The 22,577-nt window shown below is 40.7% G+C and overlaps 2 protein-coding genes across 3 annotated transcripts in view; both read left to right on the top strand.

Moving 5' to 3' along the window:
- The first annotated feature begins 3,758 nt into the window (after window positions 1–3,758).
- Window positions 3,759–10,495, top strand: LOC311144447 (early growth response protein 3-like). Its single transcript, XM_084180465.1, has 2 exons — window positions 3,759–4,197; window positions 7,521–10,495. Exons 1-2 carry the CDS (start codon window positions 4,044–4,046, stop codon window positions 8,627–8,629), a joined length of 1,263 nt encoding a protein of 420 aa, XP_084036591.1. The 5' UTR covers window positions 3,759–4,043; the 3' UTR covers window positions 8,630–10,495.
- Window positions 10,496–14,124: 3,629 nt separating this feature from the next.
- LOC311144450 (bridging integrator 3-like) overlaps window positions 14,125–22,577 on the top strand; it is a 41,732-nt gene continuing 33,279 nt past the window's right edge. The window contains exons 1-2 of one of the 2 annotated variants that reach the window (XM_084180469.1): window positions 14,125–14,272; window positions 21,264–21,312. In XM_084180469.1, coding sequence (XP_084036595.1) covers window positions 14,265–14,272; window positions 21,264–21,312 — 57 coding nt within the window. In that variant the 5' untranslated portion in view covers window positions 14,125–14,264. The remainder of the gene's footprint in view (window positions 14,273–21,263; window positions 21,313–22,577) is intronic. The other variant, XM_084180470.1, reaches the window with a different exon arrangement.

Here is a 22,577-nt window from a genome sequence, read left to right on the forward strand (position 1 = left end):
ATGGACGCGGACATAGAGCAGCATTACACACAGAGCCATCTCCACCTCAGTGTCCAGCTGGGCTGCAGTACGTGCCGTCTCTTGTCCATGTCCATCTTTCCAATGGGCACACACATCCCCCTCCTCTGGTCACCCAGGTATCGGTTTTACAGTGCGCTACCTGACCGGTAAGTACTGGTGGCCTACCTTGGCTAAGGACGTGAGGGTGTATGTCTCCTCCTGCTCAGTGTGCGCCCAGAGTAAGGCATATAGGCACCTCCCAGCGGGTAAGTTACAGCCCTTACCAGTTCCACAACAGTCATGGTCCCGCCTGTGTATTGACTTTCTCCCTTATCTTCCCCTCTCTCAAGGTAACACCACCACCCTGGTCATTGTGGACCGCTTTTCAACAGCCTCCTGCCTCCTTCCTCTGCCCGGTCTCCCAACAGCCCTGCAGACTGCAAAGGCCCTGTTTACTCACGTCTTCCGGCACTACGGGGTGCCAGAGGACGTAGTGTCTGACCGGGGTCCCCAATTTACATCCAGGGTCTGAAAGGCGTTCATGGAACATCTGGAGGTCTCGGTCAGCCTGACCTCTGGGTCAGTACCTGTATAAGTGTTCCCTCTGCCCCCTTGTCTATGTGTGTGATTGCTTATTGTGGAGGATAGTGAAGCTCGGTGGAGCTCTGTGTATTTTGTATCGCCGGAATATTTCCCTGTGTGCCTTGTATATTCCAGTGCACCTGTTTTGCGCACTGAAGCGTTTTGAGGCAGTTTGCGGAATAAAGGCTGTTATTCTGTGATTTACCCTCCTGCGCCTGACTCCTTCGACATCACCTCATCACACTCACTGGTTTTCATCTCTGAAAGAACCGTCAAGGGTTGGTCATTTACTAGAGGGAGGTGCAATGACACTGCTTTCCACCTGCACTACTAGACGCATACATCTTTGTGGGCCTCTGCTAAAGGCCTATGACCTATCAGCTGGGAGAGTATCTTTGGTAAATACATTATTCAATCATATATTCCCATTCACTTCTGGATTAAAAAACACATTTTGCCTGATTCATCTCTTTACACATGAATTTTCAGACTCAGACTTTTTTCTCTGAGTTGAAAGAAAAGAAAATCGAAACACAGATAATAACCATAATATCCCTGATTCTACTGTATTTCCAGTACAGTGAGGACACTCTAAAAATAATCCACACAGGGCCGGTTCCAGGCATAAGCGACATAAGCGACCGCTTTTTTAATTTAGGAACTCAGTCAGGGTCTCAACTTGCTGTTGCGATTTAGAATAGAAGAATATAGAAGGTGCAATTTCGAAATTTGGTTGTGCATCAGCAGTTTTTCGCTTATGTCAGTCATTGACAGTCACTCAATTAACCCATGTCAGCAAAAAAAATAATGTATATTGGTGAGTTAGTCTAGTCAGCTATCTAAACTTAGTAGTAATCATGTTCGAATTAACGACCGGGCACGCAGGGCAAGTGTCCAGGCGCCCTGACATTCAGGGGACCCCCATTGACTTTGTTAGTCACTCTCACTCAGATTTCATATTAAAATGGCATAAATCATGGCAAAATGAGAATTGCATGAAATGAGTTATAAAACTGCAAAAATCTTCTCTCTGCCCCTTTAGAATTGCAGCAAACTTGCTTTTAAACTACAACATTTTCTCTACGCCCAATGTCAAAATGTGTAGAATTGCAAGAAATGAACTCTAAAACTTCTAATTTATCTCTCCGCCATCTAGAGGGCGGGCACTAAAATGTTTTGCCCCCCAACTAAATTTCCCTTAGGACCCCCAAAAGGCTTGAGTTGACCCTGAATCCACAGATGGCAATTTGAGCTTGTCACCCCCATGGCTCACCTACACACTGACTGTTCCACATAGCCCTTAGAGGGATCAGACACAGGACTTCCTCGTGCGTTCTGTTAGTAAACATTATATTTTCTGTTTATTAAGGGAGTCTGTCTGTGAGCTAATACTAGACTGTTTAATCTCTCATTCTTAAATATTCAAGGCCAGAAATGTCACACCACATAAAAAAAAATTCAAACAAATGTGATGATATCTACCACTCACATTTTATGAGAGTTTTGAATTATTTTAATATGAGCCCCATATTGCCACAGACCAGTGGCCAGTTATGTTTGTCTGACCATATTGTTATTGTCATTAGTGAATAGTGAGTGATGGTATAGTGGTAATAGCTTGTCCTAGCTTAGTAATAACCTAGTAGTCAGTGTCTTATAGTAGTGAGTTCACAAGCCTGCCATATGGACACTTCCTAAGAATCCTAACAGTTCTTTACAGTAGGCTAATACAAACAAGGGAGGGTCTATTAATTAGGTAAGAAACACATAACATTTTGTCTCTCAGGTTCCTCAAATTGTTGAATTATGATCCATGACGTTGTGTCATCTGTGGTTCAGATCTCTTTTCCACTCACCAGTGGCTTCACCGGAACTTTACTAACCAAATACAGACAACGAGGGGCGGTGCCGGATCAATGCCTTATTTGGAGTTTCCACTTCAGTCAAAGCAAGCCTGTGGATTCACAGAGCGCTTGCAATATTTACAAGCGATTAACTCTGACAATTACTGTGTTTGTAAACCAATGTTGGTACATGAAAAGGGTTTTAAACAGTAGAAGGACAATTAAACCCCTATGCGTTATGTTGTACAAGTTATTTGTTTCATTATGCACAGTGTGGGGATGATTTTATTTTTGTGCAAATAAAGTGAGAAAGAGTTCAAGCAGGACTACGCTACTGTATAAGCTACAGGTCAACGTCAAAAAGTCCGTGTGGTGCAACATGACAAGAGACACACAAGTTGGGGTCATTGAGCCCACTGTAATCAAAAGTCTGAATTGGAGTGCGCATCCATACAATTGTATTTGCCTCCATATGGATTTTGTAGGCTATAAAGCCATTATTTTACTATAATGTGTAATGATGTAATACATGTGTATAATACTGTACATGTACATACATTTAAGATGTGAATATAGTATTCATGACTTAAATCATGCAAAAAAAAATTCAAGAGAGGAGTTGATATGCCATCTTCAGAATGTTATGCATAGTTGTCTCCGGCGAGCATATTGTGTATGGATTAAACTGGTTCAGTAGGTAGGCTATAGCATAGCTTACCTTTACAATGTCCACTAGCCTATATGTTGAAACCTGAAAACTGTCACCCATTTAAATGTAGAATTCCCGTTGTCTAGCCTAATTGGAATATTTTCTTTTTTATCTCACACCGAATAATTGCGATGATTTTGCAAAAGCAGCTTTACACATTAATGGATATGATGATTCTAATGTCATTTTGGCCAGAATTATTTTGATTTGTGGTTCAGTTGTCAGTGTTCCAATATGACAAAGGATACAAGTTACATGTGTTCTCGAGGACAACACGAATAGCTCGTATTGAACAACATGCTTCATTACAAAGCTATGCCAATTAGTTGAAAACTTTATAAAATGTGAGTTCGTCTACAGTTAGCATAGTAGACCAACACAGGCTTCGCTCCACCGAGCTCATCGGTCGCTTAAGACTGTCTTACTGCAACGGACTCTAACGTTTCCACTATGAGATGCTTCCATTGGTGACGTGTGTATACGGTCTGGCATTGTGTATCCATAAATGGTCATCTACGTCACATAAATGTTCCGTCCCCCTATTTAATACCAGCAAGCGCTGGAGTTCCCTATCCGAGCAATACAGATCAGCGCTACACTTGTGCAACCACCACGGTTTCATTGATTCACAGACTTTAAACTCCCAACAAGCAAAAAAAACAGGTATCATTGTATATTAGATTAATAACAATTGCCTGTGACAATTCAGCTCGACTGTGTCTCAACGGAGAGATATCAACGCTGTCTCTGAAGGGAACTTGGATAGCCTACAACATCTAGGATTTTTTTTCTCCTCCACTCTCTAACCCGTATAGATCATCATCTACTGTGTTTTCTATTTGAAAGCACTGTTGGTGATCTATTCGGACACCTGCACGTTGCCATTTATGTCAGACTAAATAACTGCTATGACAGGGAAACTAGCGGACAAGCTCCCTCTTACCATGAGCAGTTTAATAAACACGATTCCTGACAGTCTTTACGCAGAAGAGGACATTCCGACGTCTATGAACATTTTCACCAATTCGGATTCTATAAACCACTACTCGCAAATGAATACAGGTAAGCATAGTTTACTTTGTTTGTGATGTGATTGGGTTCTGTTCTATCCAGGCTCTATTTTAACTACAGCGCGTCTCAGCTGTGGAGAGCGTGCAGGCACCGCAACAGTTGTCTTGGAGCCCGCGCGCCGGGAACATCTTCCAGGCACCTGTTTGCGCTTCGGGCTGTTACGCACAGACTCGATCTCAGTTGAATATCTTGTTTTTGATAACATATTTCACAAAGGTTAGATCCTACTATTTTGATGACATGTAAAACAAGTGCTGTTAGTGTTAACCATATGAGAGGCAAGCTTTTATGCCAGAAATATGATGCGTAGCCTAACGATGTCAAAAGCCTATGAGTTAACTGTCACGATTTCACAACCTGCAATTTACATGTAAGGTCAAACAGTAATTAATAGTATCATGAACTTATCTGCTCTGGTGAAAACGTACCCAAAATGATTGGCATGCCTTTAAAGTGAAAGTAAGTCTACAAACGTACAAATTGGCGTAAGATTCATAGATTAAAAATACATGTAGGCCTAATCACCAAAACAAAAACATAAATTGACTTGCTATGAAAGGCCTACATTGTTAAATTAAATTGAAGCATGATAAAGCCATCGTTTTGTTGATTGATAGTCTATAAATAAATGTGCCACTGCTGGCTCTAAACGACAGTTGCACACATTCATTATTTCTAGCCAACATTAAATTAATCAATTAATTAATCATTCTTTGTATATTTGTCGACAATTTAGATATTGTTTTTGGATTGGGCTATGTGTGGCATGGCCATCCCCTATATAGTGGGCGTTCGACCGGCGCTGCATTTCAAACTTTCCCATGACTAGCCTCACGCGTAGGCTAGGCTATAGGCCTTATAGCAGGCTATTCGACCATAATGATTAGGCTACATATACAAATCTATGAAGACATTTTATTTATTGGTTCTCACTGGAATGCAAGTCTCCAGAGGACAGCAACTTTCAATTTCAGAGATGTGTGACATACAATGATAATTTATTCTGTTAAAATTGAATGCAAGTGTTTGTCAATTCTAAAGTGAAGTTTAGAAGAACATGTAGGCCTACTTTTATATGATAATCGAAACGAACCTTGAGAGCAACACATACATGTTTTCAGATCAAATATGCTTCAGACACACCAACAGATTTTATTCAAATTTAGAGTCAGCGGTACAGTATAGCACATTTCAATTGGACCTCGGAACTGTATGTCAATAAATGAGGAATGACAATTTTATGGTAGCCTATTGAAAGTGTGTCACTCAAAAATGAATGCATTTGACAGAAAATATGCCTAATTGTTGTTAGAGTTGTGGTTAGCCGCAAGCTAAAGATAAAGGCCTATACAGTCTTTAATAACTTAATTAAATATAATACAGTAGTCTAACTATTTCACTACATAATTATATAGCCATCTGAAGTGTCAGTATTGTTTATAGGTTCATCAATGTATAGTTAAATTGTCCAAATATAATCGATATTGATTATCGAATATCTATGTATATTTGTTATTTGCAAATGTAGGCTAAATTGTAGTTAACCTTTACAAATATATGACTGAAAACACAGCACCAACCACGTCTAATTCTAATATTGATATATGTTCTATCATTACCCGTCCCCGTGCCCTAGTACAGTAGTGTTTGCCGATGCGTTAAAATGACTTTTGCTGTGATATAACTAGGCCTATCACCTCTCGATACTCAGAGATACAGCATTTTCCTCATAACTAATCGGGAATAAATACGATTTTTGAAAAACGTAATGAAAGAGATGAAAACCCTTTTACATGCCTCACACCTTAGGTTAGCCAAGTGTTTGCCAGCTAGCCATCAATGTATGATAATGTGACATGTTCATGTCATATCATATCTGACTGGATATTTTCATTCAAATCACACACATTTTGATAGCTATTCCCTATGATGAGCAACATTTTGATAGCTATTCCCTATGATGAGCAACATTTTGATAGCTATTCCCTATGATGAGCAACATTTTGAAGTACCTAGACCCTTGTGCAAGTGGTGTTCTCTCACAATATTCACCCCAAAGTTATAACACCAGCTCACTTGACAGCAACATCTGTGACACTGCTTAAATGTTATTTTAACTAAAACAAATCAAAATATTGAGGAAGATTACAGCAATATAGTGACTGCCTTGTATTCCTATAGCCTACATGATGAAACACAATCCTAAGCATTGGCTATTTTTTTAGGCTTGTTTTCTTCAACTTCACCTCCACAACAATTCAAATATAACCTCGTGTTGAATAGTTGTGTGAAATGTATGTAATTTTGGTTTTGTTTGCTTCATCATGCTTTGCCCTTAGCCAAATTCTGGTAAACAGACAGTAATTACTGGGACTGAATATATAAGCACCCCTGTGTATAATTTATTGCGACGTGAATGATGGGCTGATTTATATCTGTTGTATGAATTCTGTTAAAATGTCTGCACAAAACCTTTTAAAACATCTGCACAAAGCTGTGCCAAAACTGCATTCATTTGGATATTTTCATTGCAGGTGTCTCATATGATATTCTATAATACCTAAGATAGACTACTACAGTACTAGTGAAAAACACACTGACAAAAGAGCAAGAAAGTTAGTGTGGACATTTACCTAGATGGCCAAATGTGCATTGCTATGGCCAGATGTGTATAGCTGACCCTACGATCTGAGTAGGAAGTATACTTTACAGTTGAATTTTCTCATTTTGAGTAGATATCTTTTTCTGCTAACCCACGCAGCTACATTGAACATGCATGTATCTGTGAGAGTGCTAGCAGTGGTGTCTGGCTTGCACCCTGTTGTGTGGAAATCAGATCTTGCCATTCAGTGTGGCTGTCGTCCTGTGAGACATATAATGACTGGATCAAAGGGGGTGTTTAGGTCTTGATTTATGAGAGCTTGTGGGATCTGAGCGAGAGAGCACTGTCTCAGATGCACAAGACAGTCGATAAACTTGCAGGTCTGACAGCACCGCTAACTTTTTCCTATGAACTGTATTGGACTGCTTTGTTTTATGATTTTTTATTGGCAGACTATTTGCAGAGATATGCAGAGAAGCTGAATTTCGGACTAATCGAGGACTCTGACTGAAATCAAGCAAGTTCATATTTAGCGTAGTCTAGCGTAGTAGCTCCTAGACTTTCAAAAAACTTTTCTGCACTAGTTGTACTGCACACTTTCATGTATGTTTTTTCTAACAGGTTCTGCTTTTAGTTGTATTTCATTTTTATGTTATAACAGCTGGGTGAACGATTCATTAAAACGTATTTAATTTGTTTCCCTGTCATCCAGATAATATCATGGATCTGGGGATGGGAAGTGATAAGGGAACCTCGGAGATCCAGTACGGCTCCAACTTCCAGTCCAACCGCAGTGGGCAGACCGTCACCTATCTGGGGAAGTTTGCCTTCGACACTCCTTCGGCGGGTGGAATCGGGGGCTCCGGCTGGTGTTCAGACAACAATATCATTAGTTTAGTAAGTGCTGGGATCCTGGGCGTCTCCCCGTCGCCTGGCAATATCACCACACAGACGTCGTCCTCTGGGGCCAGCATGGGCGGCCAGTCCTCAGACATGGAGCAGGTGTACGGTCCGCCACTGCCCGCCTATTCCACCTGCAGTGACCTGTACCAGGACCAGGTCTCCTTCCATCACAGCCCTGCCACTAGCACTGCCCTCGGCTACCCCGGCAATGACTATCACACCACCTCCAAGCCCTCCATGGACGGGAGCCTTTTCTCCATGATCCCAGACTACAACCTCTTCCATCATCAGGGTGAGGTTGGCGTGATGGAGCACAAGCCCTTCCAGTCCATGGACCCCATTCGCGTCAACCCCCCACCTATCACACCGCTGGAGACCATTCGAGCATTCAAAGACAAGCAGCAGATTCATCCAGGTTTCATGGGTGGGCAGCAGCTTGCTCCTCAGCACCACCAGCCACCACAGAGGCTAACACTCAAACCAATCCGACCACGGAAGTACCCAAACCGGCCCAGCAAAACCCCTGTGCATGAGCGGCCACATGCCTGCCCAGCAGAAAACTGTGACAGACGCTTCTCCCGTTCAGATGAACTGACACGCCACCTCCGCATCCACACGGGTCACAAACCCTTCCAGTGCCGCATATGCATGCGCTCCTTCAGCCGAAGCGACCACCTGACCACCCACATCCGCACGCACACGGGCGAGAAGCCCTTCTCCTGTGAGTTCTGTGGACGCAAGTTTGCCCGGAGTGACGAGCGCAAGAGACATGCCAGAGTTCACCTCAAGCAGAAGGACAAGAAGCCGGCTGACAAGGGGAGTGGGGCAGCTGGCAGCCACAGCTCACCCCCCAGTTCCTGTGGTGTCAGTGGAGGAACCAGCGATGGCAACATCATGACTGTCACTACCTGTGCTTAGGATGGATCATCACCATGCCCTAACATAAGACTGGGGAAGGATCCTATCCACAATGAGACAAATAGATGACTCTTTCTCTCTCTTTTTCTCTTACACTCCATCTCTCCTCATTTTTATTTCCAGGTAATATTTCCCTCCTCTCCTCTATTTGGAGATGGGCTTGTTTTGTTGTAAGAGTAGGGTAAGGAGAGGACATAGATGGTAGGGCCAACAACTGTGTGAATGCCAGCAAGCAGATGGGCATCATGGCACCGGCTGTCCAAGAGGACATGGCATATCTTTGAGAATTCAATTCAAGTTTCTGAAGTCATATCATGTCTTGTGTTTTCTGAGAAATTCACCAAGAATCTAGGCAGAGGAGGGATTCAAAAAATGTTGTACCATTGGTTTGAGACTGAATTACATCTAGGCATAGAATAAGGTGAGCTATGTTTGGGATGTATGCATTTATTTCATCTGGTTGTTAAAAGTGCAATTGGTTGTATTTGTGTACTGTTGTTGGATACCTTATTTACTGCACTTTCGATTGCCTTTCTTTTAGTTGAAAAAGTATTTCATTACTTTGTTTTTTATTGTTTCTCAACAGAATGTGCCGAACATATTGGGACAATAATTACTACGTTTGTTTTCTTAATTGTGCCTGTGATTAACCAAACATTACACAAAGACATAAACTATCTGTCCGGCAGATTGGTAGCCCCAAAATACTCTAAAATAGTTTTTATTTTAGTATTATTTTTGCAATTATTTGCATCACAGTTACAGTTCAATGGTTCAAAAGCCTTTTGCTATAAGCTTAAAACATTAGCATTAAAAAGCCCCAGGAATCATTGACTTTGCCCATCCAAACATGATCCTGTGATCAATGGACCAGTCTTTGGTGGTAATCTATTGTGGTCTGATGCACCCACAATTAAATGGATTGCAACATTAATGGTAAATAATCATGAACCAATGACACATTTTCAACATGTTCACTACAAATTACACACATCCATGAAAGATAGCCTACTAAGATGTCCAAGATAAAAAAATAAGATATATATATTTTAAGTTCATATATATATATTTTAAGTAAGAGTGTTTTATGTAGCTTTCGTCTATCTTCCGAAGACTCCTCTTCATCACATTTATACATGTATTTAAGACACATTCGACCAATCTTGAAATGTAATGTTGAGAGTGTAGAGAAAAAGACTAAAACATTGAAATACCTGCCTCTGTAGGCTACTGCAAGCCGACAACAAATCTGGATAAAAGCAGAGATGAATTAGAGGGCCTTTTACCTGCGCTTTCACTGACAGAGACCTGCCAGCTACATGCATGTAATTAGAGATATTGTAAAATGAAAGGGACGCAAATGCTTTGCATATTGTTACAATGAGCAACACCTGTAAGAACTACCATGGAATCTACATGGTATTGCCATGTTTATACCTCCTACTATTGTGAGATTCTGAATTTAGAAATGAGGGATTGTTATTTTTTCTACAGTGAGAGATGTAAAGAGGTATATTACTTAAACTTTTGTACTCAGATTGTGGAAGGCACCATGCACTTCAGTATTAAATTGTGCATTTGTGTGCAAGTGTTTTAGACGTACACTATATAAAAATACACACATTTCTAACTGACTGAATGCTTGTGCAGAAGGTGTCTTAAAATGCTTCTTGTAAAGTAATAATACTGCAGAATGTTTTGTGAACACAAGTCATTGCAAAAGACGAGCATTGAGAGAGTGCCAGATTGGGTGCATTATCTTCCATTTCAAAACTATCTAATATTATTTGTACCTACTGTAGGGTTCTAAGTGGAAAGTGGTTTGAGGAAACACTAATGTGTTCTTAAGCGAAATAAACAAAAAACAGTTTTAAACAAAAATTGTGTGTATTTCAATTGCAAACAAACCTGTAATGTATTGGATTCCAAAGTTCAGTCAAATATATGGAAAAAGATAAGCCTAGTACACAGTATGCAAAACAAATCATTATTCACATGGATTTTTATTGATCAGTAAGGCAATATACCGTTTTACACATGCCAAGTCTGACATTGACTGAAGGCTATACACTACTTGATTGTCTCTAGATTCAGAAAATATTTTTTTTAGGTCATACTGATAAGAAAATGCACTCAAATGCGTCAAATCTATAAAATCACTAATTATAACACTGAATAGATAATAATGGACAATACCATTCATTGCAGGGATGTGAATCCAAACTGTTTGGGAATTGATCCACTACATTAGATTGTTGTCTTCACTGTGCTCAATGCTCTTGTCAGCTGTGGTCTTGATGTTTTTCTAGGATGTCTTTCCCCTGAAAGGGCAGTTATTTTCCCCTCCTGTCCCATCAGGCCCTGTGTGAGATCATTTGTGCACCACAGTCGAATGTGTTCTCTGTGTATTTGATATGGATTATTTATTGTCATAGCAGGTGCCTGATAGTAAAAACGTTCAGAAATCTTGATTGAAAATGTCAACAAATGTCAACAATGAGAATTTATAAATGCATTGCTCTCTGAGAACACAGAATTCTCCAATGTGCTTCCAAGGCCACATTCCCTCTTTCCTGTGCAAACCGGTTTTCATTGCTGTGCTTCCTGGCGAGTATCCACTTATTTTCCAATTAATTTGGCCCCAGAGAGTCTTTCTCCAGTTCATCTACTGTAAATGGATAAATTAACAGACCCCTTGCATTGTCTGAAAGTGTTGGCGAGTTCACACATAGAGTATCATCTCACTTATTATGTAAATCAATGTCTTTATTGAAGTGCATTTTAGGACAATTGTATTCCTGGTGCCAATGATTATTATTTCCTGGACTTTGCTTGAGCTAGTTCGATGTATGGAAGGAATTGAAAAAGGATAGATAATTGTTCATTAAGAAAGTGGGAAAATAAAGGATATAGAAGGGGAATGTAGATGATTACAGTCTATATATAATGATGCTCAAATAACACTGGTCTGTATTGAATCAAAACTGTATCAATTGAAGTGTGATTTGCCTTAAGCTAAGTGAAGTCTACAAAACTGTATGGCTTGGAATCCTTGAATTTCTTCCTTCAGTTCTGGCCTTTAATGTCAAAAGTGTGTACACAAGCAACTGAACCCATCTTAACTTCTGAGGGGATGGAATTCTCAACAGCTGAGACAGGGTTGGCTCTCAGGTGGAAAGGGCAAATATAATCTGTATCAGTGAACACCAAATCTCTCCAAGGATTTGGTGTAGACATCATCTGCTGGTTTGGGATATTGTTTCAGCCTCTTCTGGTTTAGAATGATGTCTTCATTCTTTTAAGGGTACATGGTATGTAAAACCATAGGGAATGAGCTAAATACCTTCTGAATTATTCTGTACTTTTTCATTCAGCCAGCATGGTTCAGCAAGAAAAGCTTTGCAGTAAGAGTAAAATAACAAAGACAGTTCTCAGAGATCATATGGCAGCCCTGTGGATTTGATGCTCGTACGTGAAGGTTCAAATGTTGAGTTTCTGGTATTGAATGAGGTTTGGTTTGAAAGAATACTGTGTTTATCTAGCTCTCGGTGAGAAGAGTGGAAGTTGTGCTCGGAAGAGAGGCGAATACGCCAACATATTTCCATCTGTCACCCAAAGACATGTTATTACAACATTGTAAACTGGATGTCATCTGTTACATTTCGGATTAATGCAAATTGCACCCTGTAAAAGCATGGTCTATATTACATATAACAATTGTACATTTTTATTTCACATTACTGTTAAATATCAAACCACTGTCAAAAGATCTGAAAGCAAGAACTGTCCTCATGAATCATAATTGAATACTGCTTTGTTTGTCCCATATGATCTGAACACAGTACTTTCAGTGGACGACATTACCATGTCAATTAGAGCTAAACTATTTGTAGACTGATTTCCTTTATGTTTTTGTATTTGTCTTGCTCTGGTATGATTTGAGAGGATACGTTAAGTGTGTAAGAGATTAACATAAGAGAGCTCCTTTCATATCTTCTCCTCATCATCCTGGTCATTTTCGGGTCAGTCTTGGACTCAAGCCAACCTTAACAGTCATGTTTGTGCCAAATTAGGTTGCAGGGTTGGGTGATTAGGAACAATATGCGATGAGAACTCCACAGAAGCAACAAACGTAAATGTGACCTCAGTCAGTTTACAGCTGAAGCGGCCATGTGCTGATGTCTGTGTTTACTCTTTTAATTTACTGCAAAGCTGCCTTTGTGCAAGAACATTACAGACTGAAAGTAAACATTCCAAACAAAACCTCCATGGCCACTTTTGTACTAGGATAAATGACTGGCAGCTCTTCTCATCTTAATGACCCAAAAATGCTGCAACTGTTGAAATTGATGATAGATTGCTATCCTAAACGCTTATCTTGAGGATGGTACCAAAAATGGTCAATGTGGTCCATATTTAGTAGAGTAAGTTAAACTTTGGCAGATGGCACTCAAATGTTTTGGGGAAAATTGTATTTGTTATCTCCTGTGTTTCCTTTTCAGTATATCTTCACGTTTGCATGTGCACGAAAAGGTTCCAAACATGTTTAGAGCCACCCTAAGGTTCTAAAGGTGGTGCTCAATTATTTTTATTTTATTATGCATGAAAATAATTATTACAATAAAAACATTAAACATTAGTAAAATGGGACAAACTGCGGAAATACAAATATGGACATTTTGGAAAATCACACTGGGATTTGAGAACTGTTTTTGTTGGCTTCTTTTCAAAGAAAACAAGAGGTCTTGTTGAAAAAGTTGTGGATGTTTTTACTTCATGTTTTCTATTACCTTATAATAAGGTCTTACTATAAATTCTGAATATTGTAATTACATTTATTATCCTTTTGTGGTGGGGAGATGTACTCCCCTCATTGTTAACTTGGCACTTCAGTTTGTTGTAAGGCAATTGTTTTTGTTATTTCTATGTAAAGTACTTGAATAAAGAAAATGAAACTGTGTGTGTACCATTTGCAGTATTATATATATATTTTTAAAGATAACATTCTTATTTAAAACATTTCAGAATGTACACAGACTCAAATTATCTTTGATTTGGTGGAGGAATAGGCCTGAAACATTATGTTAAATGCCTATCAACAAGCGTAGGTTACTATGGAATTACCATTTTGTTAGGCACACAGGTTTTAAAGAACTTTAAAAAAAAAAAAGAAGGGATCTGCCTACACTCACTGGCATGGCATCATACTTCCATCCATGTAGGTATTTTATCTCCATGCTTCCACATCTGGCCTGAAATCGACAGAGACCAGGACGAAATCCTCAAGGTCCAGGATCTCTTTTATTTCTGATCTTTCCTTGATTTTAGCTAATCTGTCAGAAGCATAATTTCGTCAAATGTATTTTCTAAGCTATAATATAACATTTAAAACTACACAAATGACATTCTGAACAGACAAGCCCACATAAATAGTTTTATCTCGATCGATCTCTACTTTATATCTATGTTACCAAGTGCGCCGTTCATGCCTTTCTGCTTTCCGTAGTTACTATCCTCTTGACCTCACGTGAACACTAACTACTGTAGCCACTTCATCTAGTATTTTCTGTGAAAAGGGATGAGGTTTTCTGAGAGAAAAGCTGCACATTGAAACTGGATTAGAAATTCAGACAAAATGAGCTGGTATGTATTTTGATAAGACAGCTAGCTAAACGGTAGACGAATATACCTTCAAGCTAATAGTTTGCCTCTACAAGTTAAGTTGTGGGGGTTAGCGACAGCTGAATTGTTAGCTAGCAAACTAGCGAATTTAGGCTGTGTGGTTTAGCTTTCAGTAAAGTAATCTATAAATATATTATTAAACAAATTAGTTATGTAGCTAATGTGGTGACAGATATATCGAACAGTATAGGTCCAGTTGCCTTGCAAAGTCGTCAACTCATTTTCAAACGCTAGCATGAGTGCACCTAGCTAGCTACCTAACGTTAGCTAGCTATTTATATTAGCTAGCTAGATACCTTAGCAAGCTAGCTGTTGGCTTGCTTGCTAGCTTCAGCTTGTAAGAGTTAGTAAAATAGGCAACTAAGTAACTATTAACTAATTTAACTAACCAACCATCTAGTTAGCAGATATCGTTTCGTGCCAGTACTAAGTAGCTAGCTAAGGAATTTAAATAAAATGTTTACATTGTCAACTTTGGAGTTACATTCTTAGCTAACGTTCGCTAGCTAGCTAGGTAAAAAATGTTGCCTGCTAGGCAGGAGGAACTTGCTTGACAGCCAACATTTCACTGTAGCCTGAACTTGTAGAGACCCTTACAGGCCATACAGAACATTTTCCATACACATTAGCTAGCCCTCACCCTTTCAGACATGTCTTTGATATATGTAGGGGACTTATTGGGTGGAGATCTTTGGTAGTTTCTTGTGCTTCTGTGACTGCCCCCATTTGCATGGCTATAATGTGTCAGTGATTAAATAATCAAGACAGCGTCATATAGCTGAGGATCAATAGCTGGCAGGCGACGCTTCCATCAGAAGGCACAGCCAAGCACGAGGTCAAGAAGGGGGTGCCAGTCCAGTGAAAGAGCCCTTTATGGACTTTGCTGACCATTGCATTCCAGTCAGGCCCTCACTCTAGCTTCTTTGACGCCAGTGATTTGACTCAGGGGTCATCAGAACAATCACACTCCTAATGTCCTCAACCAGCCCTCTGTACTCCATTCTATAGCCCCAGTTAATGTTATCCCCTTGCCGATGGCGTACACGTTTGTAGTTCCAACATATTCATTTGTTCTTCCTGTAGCAGCATAATGTCTGTATTTTTATAATGCAGAGCTAATGGCTGTGATGGTAAATAAGACTGTTGTTTCTCTGGGCATGCATACCTCTAGACTAGAGTGACGTCTTTAAGGAAACAGCTTAGTCCTTGATTCTTGAATAATATAATTTATAAATGCCTCATTAGCTTAGTTCAACTGTCCTACCCCATCAGAACCCAAAATATAAGTTTGCTTTAATCCAATGTTTGTTAACAATGTAAATGTGAACAAACACTGTATAGAAAACATGGTTAAAACTATAATTCTGATATCATGGTTGGTCAGTCCTTGCATCTGTAGCTCGGTCTGAATTTGAGTGGTTACATTTCTCCAGCCCTATCCCTCAGCTTTTTACCAAAACAGTGGTGGGGTGGCTGCTTTGTTATTGTTTCAACTGCATATTGACACTTTAAGCAATAGGCCTACACCTAGCCAGGAAAAACATATTTTCATGATTTCACTAATATCACACCAAAATTTTTTTTATTATTCAGTAGTTTTCACCTGATGAAGTAGAATCCTGTTGGAAAATAATGTTAAAAGTACCATTTATATTCCCAAAACATACATTGAGAATTATACTGTTGCTGCTTCCTGTTGTCATGGCTTTTTGTTGTAAAACACCAGTTTTATATGTCCAAATTCATAATCAATGCTGAAATAAGTTGTGACATTTTGAAAACCAATACATAAAACGTACTCCCTACACACACATGTCACACTTGTTCAGATTACTTATATTTTGCTAAATTAGTACCTTTACTACCTTATAAACTGCACACGCACCAATATTTACTAAGCGGTCACTTAAGACTGGAAATCATTCACTTGTTCTACTGTAATCAATAGCGTGTGCAAATTAATCACTCACATCGATATTGTATTGAAATCAATGGAACTGGGACAATAACCGTGGCGACATGTACCGTTTGCGCTCTTCTAACAGACAAACCTCAATGAACTTGGGTATTCTACATATATCTGTTGATGGATGACAACCCGTCGTAGCCATTTATCAACATATCTCTGAAAATGACAGCTGCATTCTAAGTCCCACAACAGACTGGCACGTATGACAAAAACACTGTTACTAAACCAAAGATATTGATTTGTTTTAAGCAATCGATTTTGTGAGATCGTGATGCCAATAAACTTTAATACTAACATCACCATTCTGAGGTAAAAAGGATGTGTATTTCCTGTAATTCTTGTGTGATGAAAACAGTAGTCTGTGTAATGTAACACGTTCTGTCCACCATAGGGAAGTTAGCGTAATATAACATAATTAAATATGTCGATTCAATATTTTTATATATGATAGTAAATGTAGCCATGAAGGGATGCACCTGGTCAGCAACAATGTTCAGATACGCTGTGGTGTTCAAACGTTGCTCAATTGGTATCAAGGGACCTAACGTGTGCCAGGAAAACATTCCCCACATCATTACACCACCGCCACCAGCCTGTACCATTGACACTAGGCAGGATGGGGCCATGGACTCATGCAGCTTTTGCCAAATCCTGACTCTGCCATCGGCATGACGCAACAGAAATCGGGATTGGTCAAGCTAGGCAATGTTTTTCCACACCTCAGTTGGCCAGTGTTGGTGATCGCGTGCCCACTGGAGCTGCTTCTTCTTGTTTTTAGCTGATAGGAGTGGAACCCGGTGTGGTCGTCTGCTGCAATAGCCCATCAGTGACAAGGACCGACGAGTTGTGCGTTCCGAGATGCCGTTCTGCACACCAATGTTGTACTGGACTGTTATTTGCCTGTTTGTGGCCCTCCTGTTAGCTTGCACGATTCTTGCCATTCTCCTACGACTTCTCTCATCAATGAGCTGTTTTCGCCCACAGGACTGCCGCTGACTGGATGTTTTTTGTTTGTCGCACCATTCTCGGTAAACCCTAGACACTGTCATGTGTGAAAATTCCAGGAGGCCGGCTGTTTCTGAGCTACTGGAACTGGCGCGCCTGGCACCAACGATCATACCACGCTCAAAAGTCGCTTAGGTCTCTCGTTTTGCCCATTCTAACAATCGAACAGTAACTGAATGCCTCAATGCCTGTCTGCCTGCTTTATATAGCAAGCCACGGCCACGTGACTCACTGTCTGTTGGAGTGAACCATTTTCGTGAACGGATGGCATACATAATAAACTGGCCACTAAGTGTATTTCCTCCTACTTTAACCACGGAGGGAAGTAAAAAAAATGCTCCTAAGCACAATTTAACCAGGCACCCTAGACTAGAGGGTCTGTGCAGCAGGCTGAACATTTGACATCCCTACTACACCACCAGCCATATTGTTGTGTGGACCACAGTAGAACTCAGGGAAAGTTAGGACTATTGGGCTTCATTTTATAAGAAAAAAGTTAGGGCTATAATTGTGTAAGGACATTTAGGCTAAATATAAAAAATGAAGGCCTAAGACTTTGTCTATAAATTGGCCCTTGCCTACTCCTTGATTCATGAAGTGAAAGTATGCCTTCTTTTTTTTAAACAACACCCATGCCACGTTATAGCCTAATATGCAAATATACCAAGACTATAATTTTACGATAATTCAGAATAGGCCCAGGCTATATCAAGGTTATTGACCTAAAGGCTAAGTACTGTATTGCTGTTTTGAATTCAAATATTGGAACATGTCCAAAGATGCTAAACATGATCATTTCTGACATGATATTTAGCATATAGAATAATCCCCCCAAAACATGCCATCTTATTTCTCAGTTGTTTAACCTGACATCTAGGCCTAACCTATTGTAGTTTGAGCACAATGTAGTGCTGTTGTGCTTGGCTTACTGTAATAACTGTTCACTTCGACTAATAAGCTGTAAATCTGTCCATAAGAGAGAAGGTTGTGCTCTCTATTTAGCCTACCTAATGTAGCTCTGTGCAAGCTGTGTCTTTCCTGCCCTTGTTTGAGTAGGTCATGGGATCAGGGCTTACAGACTAACCAAAGTTTCTAAATGTACAGGCCTCTACTAAAATGGCACTGTGTGTGAAGAAACATAACAAATGATTCCCACAGCATACACCATCCTCCTTCCTCTACCCCTCTATATAGCCTACCATTCTCTCTGGATTGCTTTGGGAATTTGAGCAAATAAGGCAGTGTCCACAAAGGCAAAGTATACTTATTAAAAACAGCAGTCTATGACCTATTGTGTTACAGTAGGTTTGATTGTATATTCTACTTGGCCAATATATTTTGTATTGAAGGGCTAAAGATATAGCCTAGGCTACAGTCGGGGTGTTTTGCAAGAACTCTAGCAGGCCTTGCTGCCTTAATGATCTTACCTTCTTTCTTGGAAAGTTACTGCATGTTTAACATACAATTGACATATCATAATAGTCCTTGCGAAGTCTTGTGATTGTTGCTCAGATAGTTAGGACCAGTTACTGCCATAGTGGTCTGGTGATGCGTTGCATGCGTAATAAGATGAGTCACCCTGTGGACCACAGGAATTTCAGTGGGTGACGAAATGTAGTTTTCCATGATGGTGTTGGGTTGTCAGAAGTATGACAGGTGAAAATATTTTTCCTACTGAAATCAGCCATTTTGACCTTAGAACTTGGTTTATGAACGGAATACATCAATTTTTTACTTAAAACATTGCTTTACTCTAGGAGTCAAAAGGGGAATCAAAGGTCATCTTTCTCCTAGAGCTTTACCAGGGTTAGTTTGACAGGGACTTAATGCTCCCTCCTGCCAGTGAAAGCAGCCTTTCTGTTGTAATTCGGATTAAGACCATTTTCCTGTTGCCTCCCTTGGCTGTATTGGGCTTTCTGATTGAGCTGTCATCTAAGGGAACTGCCACACACATATCAATGGCGTTTCCTGGTTGCACAACGCGGCCCTGCCTCACACCCTCTCCTTTCCATCTCATTAGTCTACACACCTTTCTTTTGACGCAGCTGCTGTCTCACTGAGCCTGTCAACGGCAACCGTCCATCATGTGGCTTGGATGTTATTAGTGTCACATCAATGACATGCTACAGCCGTGTGCAGCGGCTATATAAAGACAATGTTTTCTTCCTCATGGATTCTCATCATTCTGGTGATTTAAGTAACAACTTACGTAGCGAGACATGGTTTAGAAAGTTGGTTTCAGGTGGATAAAAGACTGATGGCACTAAGAAAAGAAGCTGTTACTTATCAAAACTATCATCAGATGTCACAGTGTAGGCCTATTTAACAATATAATAACTCCTTTTTTTTTTTACGTATCAGTGTTTCCCCTAGGATTTTTTTCAGCAGTGGTGGCAAGGGTAGGGGGGATGCATTAGAGGTTAACACAGGAGTGAAAATCCATTCCTGTCTCTTCTTGTCCTGTCAAATTCTTCCCTTACTTTGTCCAAAAGTTATGTAACTCCAGAACTTTTGGGTCCCATCCCGATAAAAATCATTCCCGCCACGTGCTCATTTTTACACACAGAAATCAGAAATAACTTATTCCGTTAGCTGCTCGTCTGTCTGTCCCCCACTCTACGTGTGAGTAGCCATAGCAACTGCTCCGTTTGGCTGCTGCTCAACGCTCACGAGACAGTTGCCTGCCCTGCACACACAGCTGATAACAACCACATTACGATATTTTGGCAATGAAGGCAGCCCTTCTACTTACCCACAGTTGGATGAACGCAATTCCTCTCTTGCAAGCTTCATCATTCATTGGCGTAAGTTGGCATCTGAGTAGTGACTGCACAGTGGCCATGGCTACAACTGCAGCGATGCGCGAGAGTGAGCCGACGGGAGGGGGGAAATGACCATTTATATTTTATTTAGCGGATGTTATTGCGGGTGTAGCGAAATGCTTGTAAGAATAAGAACTATATATGTACTGCCCGTTCCTGAGGACTGTCGATCCTGTCCCGTCCCGTCCTGTCCCGAACTTGACTCTAGAACTTGACTCCCATTCCTGCCGGAATCCTGTGGGAACTGCGGGAGTCCTGTTCCCGTGTCAACCTCTAGTGTGCATTGCTACTAGCGTTAGCGCAATGACATGCTAGCTGTTCCCATAGACTTCCAGTCATTGAGCCAACGACTCCATTTAAAAGCTTGTCTCGGACGGAATATATATATATTTTTAAATTACATTATTTTTGGCAGCGGTGGCAAGAATGTAATTAATATAGAGGAAACACTGCATATGGAGGTAGCCTAATGCTTAATCTAACCACATAACCTAACCATTACACCATTAATACAATTTGGAAATCTTAGAATCTTCTATCAGACGATGAGTCGGCTATCCTTGGATCTTGTCATCATACTGGCCCTGAAGTTTTTAATAAACCATAGGCTTAGGCTGTTGACAGACTGGGGGCTGTAAGGAGTGCGGAGTGATGCATTGTGAACTGCCTTTCTGCAGTCTCAATTCACAGCAATCTGTCAGGCCATGGCCATTATCTCAAATCAAATCAAATGTGGGCCTGTGTTTGATGTGGGCCTGTGTTTGATTGGTGGGGAGTAGTTGCAGGAAAGCCACTAGGAGCAGAGGGGACAGCAACTTCTAATTAGTGATATCCGCTAGCAGTGGAAGCCAGATGTGGTGACAGGAAGTCAAGGCACAGGGCTCCTGAAACACACTCCACAAGGCCAGGGGTTAACAGTGTTGGATTTGGCTGGCTGTGACTAAGCCATAGGATACACTTGTTCACTTGTACCCACTTCACAACACATTATTACCTACCAGTCAGTACCTGCTGTGGTCTGCCAGCCCTTTAAAAATGTCTCTCATTTCAGTTAAATGTCTGTGTTTGGATGTGTTAGATTGTCTTTGTGATGTGCAGAGTGTAGTTGTACATGTACGCGTCTGTCCCATCAATTGATCATTTTGTCTGCTTCTAGGATGCCCTTCAAGATTGGACAACCAAAAAAGCAGATTGTTTCCAAAACAGTAAGTGTTCAGTATTCTCTCCTCTCCCTGTCCCTAACTTATAAAAATGACCTAACATGCCAACATAAGAGCTTCCATTAGTGGTGCACCTTCAACAGCTATGAAACCAGACAATAGATAATTAAATCATGTATAATTTCACTAGACACTCGCTACCAGGCTTTATTTAGCTTGTTGTATGGTTGTTATATGGAAGCATACTGTGATCTTACGACTACTGTTACTGATGCGTAAGAGACTTTCAGACCGCAAAAATCCAAGGTTGATAGTTGTACCTCTTTTATGGGCTAAGGCACTCTGGCCCAACCAATTAAAAAGAGTCAGTTGCATTTTGTTGTTAGAAGTGTATGCTGTGTGTTTTAAATATGAGTGACCTTCTGCCAAAAAGACCGAAATGCTGTGGTGGCTCTGGAAGAGGATTTACATTTTCTGGAAGACTTATTCAATTTTAGCTTTTAAACCATGGATTTAGCTTTGAGGGAGAGCACCCCTATCCACATACTAGACTGGGCAGTGAAGGAGTTAGGCCTAATTCGTGTCTGTGTGGCCCGTGGAGAGACTCCATAAACCTCATACAATGTTTCAGGTCCCACAGAACTTAATGGACAACGGTTACCCAGCTTCTACTTCCAATCATTGATTCTCCAAAGGAGCCTGTAATTAGCACATTCAGAAATGTTGTTTAAAAATGTGGAGGAAACCCAAAGGATGTCCCTCATCCTGACCAACTAAATGTTTTACTTGTTACCCTTGGGTTTTCTGAAATATCTTGATATTGTATAAGGCGTATGAGTCTGGGTTCACAAAATGAGCATAGTGTACTAAAGGTAACCACCAGCAAATCGTCAGACAAGATACTGCACCATCATCAATGAACCTGGGCAAGTGAGTCTGTGGGGTGGCAATTTGTCCAAACCATATGAGGGGGCAGAGGTTGCTGCCAGTGAGTGGGCACCCTCCTTTGGGGAAAACCACTTCCACAGTAATTTGCGGCAGACAGTAAGAACGGGCTCCCGGGCAGCTTCCTGTGACATCCCAGGCCATACCCAGGGAGTGGGCTAGAGTACAGGGAGCCCAGTGGACAGCCCGCCCTCCAGTGACAGAATGGCAGCTGCCTGTTTATCCAGAAGCCCACAGAACCACAAAAAAGGAACCCTTGCTACCTCCATAACCAGCGCTGACCTGTTCAATCAGTCCAGTCTGATCAGAGGAGGGTGTGGGTGTGGGCTTTCAACCAGACCTCTAGAACTCAAAACATGAAGCAA

Source organism: Coregonus lavaretus (assembly GCF_964263955.1).
Source record: "Coregonus lavaretus genome assembly, chromosome: 17".
NCBI lineage: Eukaryota > Metazoa > Chordata > Actinopteri > Salmoniformes > Salmonidae > Coregonus > Coregonus lavaretus.